The sequence below is a fragment of the Lathyrus oleraceus genome, chromosome 4, assembly GCF_024323335.1.
Source record: "Lathyrus oleraceus cultivar Zhongwan6 chromosome 4, CAAS_Psat_ZW6_1.0, whole genome shotgun sequence".
Taxonomy (NCBI): domain Eukaryota; kingdom Viridiplantae; phylum Streptophyta; class Magnoliopsida; order Fabales; family Fabaceae; genus Lathyrus; species Lathyrus oleraceus.
Genome location: NC_066582.1, coordinates 364,038,487 through 364,043,717, shown reverse-complemented (window position 1 = coordinate 364,043,717; position 5,231 = coordinate 364,038,487). Strand labels below are relative to the sequence as shown.

Genomic DNA, 5,231 nt, shown 5'->3' with positions numbered 1-5,231 from the left:
TGAATCGCTATAATGTTGTACTTGTCTGTTTAGGCAATTCGTGCATGACTTTCTTTCCTATGACAAGTTCACCTTCACCAAATGTCTCCATTTATTGAATTGGTTTTGTTAACCAAAATCATTTGGTTCAGTTACATATTTTATTTTATACGACTTACTGTTTTAATTATTTTACTTAGTTCACTTTATTAAATATATGACTTAATGTTTTAATTATTGTTATTAGGTAAACATGAAAGAGGGGTTTCCGTTGCCACCAGTCATATTAGATTGGAAGAAGTTTCGTTGTTCAGCAACAACGCCTTGGATGTTAGGATTTGCAAGACGTCTACAACATTGGCAATTACTTATGCCTATATTAGCATGAATATGTAATCAAAACATGAATACTATATTATGTCATTCAGTTTTAATACATTCAGTTCTAAAAGTTAATATATAAATCAATGTGAATGAGAAATATGCAAAGCTTCGAATAAATCAGCAAATTACGGGTCATCCTCTTCAGAATTAACTTGTCTGAGATAACGATGAATCAATGTAGAAACATGAGCCCAATTAGGATCAGATGGTCTTGTTTCGTAAACAGGAATTGGCTCATCACGATGGGGCGAGACCAAACGAGGATGTGAAACACAATAATACCACTCCAGGTATCCATCACCTATATCAGATGGAGTGGTGGTCAATATTGTCGGGCGAATCACAACCACAACGCTCTGATGGTAACCAACCCACTCAACATCAATATCATTAGCCATCATACAATCAAGCAGTGAGGGTGGAACATATTGCCTGTATTCGAACTGACGTATATATTTGTCAGGAAAGTATGGAACAACTATGTCACCCCACTTCAAACACCCCCTGTACAGACATAACTCATCAAATTGATGCCATACTCTATGATCCTCGAATGGACACCATATGACGCCGACATGTGTCAGCTCATCCAAAATAGGTCGCAAGTCATCCACCTTCAGGACTCCTTGCTTATAGGATCATCTCATCACTCGAGGAAAACCAAAATTATCACTTGGTTTCCAATTCTCTCCTCTTTTTCCAACTGTTGGAAAGTATTCGTGAATCCAACACTGTTACAATATAAAAACATAATAAACAAATTAAATTAAATTAACATACTAAGTAAAATTAATTAACATATAATAAACAAAATTAAATTAAATACATGTAGGAGAGTATGATATCCACCGAGCTGCTTGCAACTGAACATGGAAGCATCTCCGAGGTATCTGTAAAGGGTAACCAATGCAGCTGCTCCCCAACTCTATCCTGGACACCTCCCTAAGTTTGTAATTAGTAAGAGGTATCGTGCCTCGACAAGCGTAAAGGTCTTGTCGGCAAAAATTATGGAACCCACAAACATCAACAAATACGCTCTAGTCGCATATGTCCAGCTAGAAGCAACTCTATAATGTATGAATAAAACGTATAACCATTCCAATTTATAGTAAGAACCCCTGCAACTACGAACATGTACATGTGCCTCACTCAATGACACTCCTAAGTAGTCAACAACAAGTTCAACAACAACCTCTTTAGTGACATCTTGAGGGATCCAGAACACACCCCTGATGGGAAAGTGAAGTAGACAAAAGACGTCATCCAAACTAATGCTCATCTCACTAAAAGACATGTGAAATGAAGATGCCTCTATATGTCATCTCTCCATAAATGTGGATACCATGTTTATGTCTATCTTCGTCAAATTGGCTCTCTGAAGTGAAGATAACTCAAACCTCTAAACTCAACTCTCCTTCTGTTGTGAAAGAGCTTGTAGAACCCTTGATGTCAGCTTAAGCCTGTGTCTAGCAACCTTCAACTCTTTCTTCGGACCTCTCTTCTGAAAATAATTAAAACACATATTATAAAACACAATATAAAATATTCAAATATTATTCAATATCAAATATACGTCATTTATTTACCTCACCAAACCATAAATATCGAGTAACATGATTCTCGTACTTTACCAAAAGAGACGTATCATACGACCCTCCTAGAAAGCCAATCGACTCTACTACGAATGTAGATGCACCCCGTCCTAAACTACGATCTAGAATCCTACCATCGGCTGCTCGTCCTCGACCACTATAAATATTTTTTAACAATTTTTTTTAAAAAAAATTAATAAAAACGTACCAAAACACTTCTAAAAAGAGTTTCGGTGTGAAAAAAAATTAAAAGGCTAAATCGTAACACTTTTAATAAGACTTCCGGTGAATTACATGAAAACCGGAAGTCTTTTAAGAAGACTTCTTATTAAGAGTTTGAACATCATAAGTCTTTTAACAAGAGTTCCAGTTAAAAGTTTGAACACCGGAAGCCTTTTAACAAGAGTTCTGTTTCAACATTTAAAATCTGGAGCGAACCATAAGTCTTTTAATAAGAGTTCCAGTATGTTTATTGTGAACCGGAAGACTTACTCTATGAGTTTTGGTTTACAACAGAGAAAGTGATGTTCTAGAAGTCTTAAAGCGAAAGTGAAGTAAAAAATGAAAAATTCATAAATATAACCTATTTATATGAGGGCATTTTGGTCCAAAAAATTATAATGTAAGGGTAGAGGGATAATTGATGGGGTATGAGGTAAAATTTTCTACTCACACACTCTATATATTACGTCTCTATTATGTCTCAGTATTAAAAGAGTCCAGGGCAATGGTCCACTTGCACATAATTGTTTGAGAATTTCTTAATTGTTTTTGTAGGCACCACACAAAAATATTAAAATGTCTTTAGAGATGCATTTCCGGATGCACCCAACACATGCACAACACATATCATTCTCAATGGCGCCCTATAAGTTAGGTTATTTTCATTTAGGAGATGCATCTCCGGAACATTTCAAGAAATATATTCATAATTGATCAGTTCAGTAGAATTTTCGGAGCTACTTCTCTGGAAGTTTGGGCGGGATTTTGAAATAATTTGTCACATTTACATGTCAGATATTTCTGGAGACGCATCTCCGGAATAATATGATAAAAGGAACAATTGCATTATCACACAATCATTGTTGTCATTGTTGTTTTCCTCTACAAACCCTCACCAAAAACCCTTCCATTCTTAATCCATTTTTTCCCTCCAGATCTTCAAACATGTGGTTTATCATATCAAAGGGAGCAAAAGAAGTTAGAATTTGAGGTAAATATAATTTATTTCACACTGCATTGCTCACATTAATCTTGTATTTTGTCTGAAAAAATGAGCGTTGTGTCCGGAAATGTATCTCCGGAACGAGTATCAATATTTCCGGAGATGCATTTCCGGAACTAGTATGTGTTTATTTTTCAAATATGTTTTTAGCAATGGCGATTATATATTATTATGTTGTATTTTTTTCATTAGATATGGTACACCCCAATGTTTTCCCAAAACTAGTTGTTTCTATGAATGTCCAAGGTGTTGTTGTGAAGATGGTAGATGTTGGGAACCAATTTAAAAATGAAAAAGAGTTTGAATCTCGTGATCAGATGCTAAAATGGATTCATATGGAGGCCTCTAAACTTGAATTTGTTGTGGTTATTGGAAGGTACGATAATGGTTCGGATAGAAGATACGCTTTTGTGACAATGACGTGCGAAGGAAGCGGGAAATATAGAACTCCAATATGGATTTTTAAAAGAGACAACATTGGTTCAAGAAAATGTGATTTTCCGTTTAAGATGTGTGGTTACATGTTGTCAAATAAAAATTGGAGATTTAATGTCATATGCGATTTGTATAACCATGATTTGTGTAAAAAATTAGCCGGTCATCCTAGTGTGTGTTGGCTCATGCCGAAAGAGAAGGAATGTGTTGCTGATATGACATTTCATTTGGTTCAACCGTTAAATATACTTGCAACATTGAAATGAAAAATACCCAAAAATATATCAAATATCAAGCAAGTATATAATATTTGATATCAAACTAACAAGGCGCTTAAGGGGATAGAACTGAAATGAAACAACTCTTGAAACTGTTGGACGATAACAGTTACGTGTCTAGGTACCGAACATGTGAGGATGGAGTTATTGTTCGATATATATTTTGGACTCATCCTGATTCCATAAATTTGTTCAACATGTTTCTTAATATGCTCATACTTGATTCAACTTACAAGACCAATAAGTATAGACTTCCATTATGGGAGATGATTGATGTTACCTCAACTGAGAAGACATATTCAGTTGGGTTTGCATTTCTTGAGTGTGAAAAAGAGTACAATTTTACTTGGGCCTTATAGGTGTGTCGGACACTGTTAAAGGACCAAGGTGAGATGCCTAAAGTGATTGTTACTGACCGTGATATCGCCTTGATGAAATCGGTTGCAAAGGTATTTCCTTCTTTTAATGCATTACTGCGTAGCTATCATATGACAAAGAATATGAGAATTCAGGTTAAACTCGTGGTAGGGACGAAACATATAGAATCCGAAGATGGAAGAATGGTGAAGGCGGGTGTGGTTATGGAAAAAATAATGGATGCATGGAATCATATAATCAATTCTTCCACAAAAGAACTATATTCTGATTTCGTTATGCATTTCAGGGAATGTGTGAAAATTATCCATATTTGTTGAATATGTTGAAAGCATAATTCTTGACTAGTTGAAGGAGAAAATTATTTGTGCTTGGACTGATAATGTTAGACACCTTATAAATACAACAACTAACAAAGTTAAGTCTGTCCATGCTACTTTGAAAAATTAGTTGAGAAATAGTAAGGGTGATTTTTGTAGAGATTGGGACTTCGTGCACTACATGATTCAAAACCAGCATAATGAGATACATACATCATTTGGTTAGAGAATCACAGTTTTGCAACACATGTTTAAAGACAACACTCTATATTCTCAGTTGGTCGGTAACATTTCTTGGGTGGTTTTGAATTATATTTTTCACGAGGCTAAAAGAGTTAATAATGTAGGCTCCAATGTGCAAAGTGTGGATGCACAATTATGAAAACATATGGTCTCTCATATGCTTGTGTTATTGCTAAAAAGATGAAACTTGGTGACCCAATAAGAATGGAGGAGGTTTGCACTCATTGGAAGAGACTTAGGTTTGACGATGATGGTGTCATTAATGAAGGTAAATCAAATATATTTATTTTGACGGAATGAGAAGTGATATACGAGAGATTTTTGAAAGTTGATGACAACATGAAACTACACATCAAAGAATAATTGAGGAAGACTACCTATCCGGAAACCACCGATATGA

General features: G+C 35.2%; 1 protein-coding gene across 1 annotated transcript; it reads left to right on the top strand.

Annotated features, from left to right (window-relative positions):
• The first annotated feature begins 3,374 nt into the window (after positions 1-3,374).
• Positions 3,375-3,881, top strand: LOC127137439 (uncharacterized). Its single transcript, XM_051063898.1, has one exon. It carries the CDS (start codon positions 3,375-3,377, stop codon positions 3,879-3,881), a length of 507 nt encoding a protein of 168 aa, XP_050919855.1.
• Positions 3,882-5,231: the final 1,350 nt, after the last annotated feature.

Bases quoted from the DNA above. Each gene is read 5' to 3' on its own strand.
- LOC127137439 (XM_051063898.1), top strand. From the start codon at position 3,375: ATGGTACACCCCAATGTTTTCCCAAAACTAGTTGTTTCTATGAATGTC.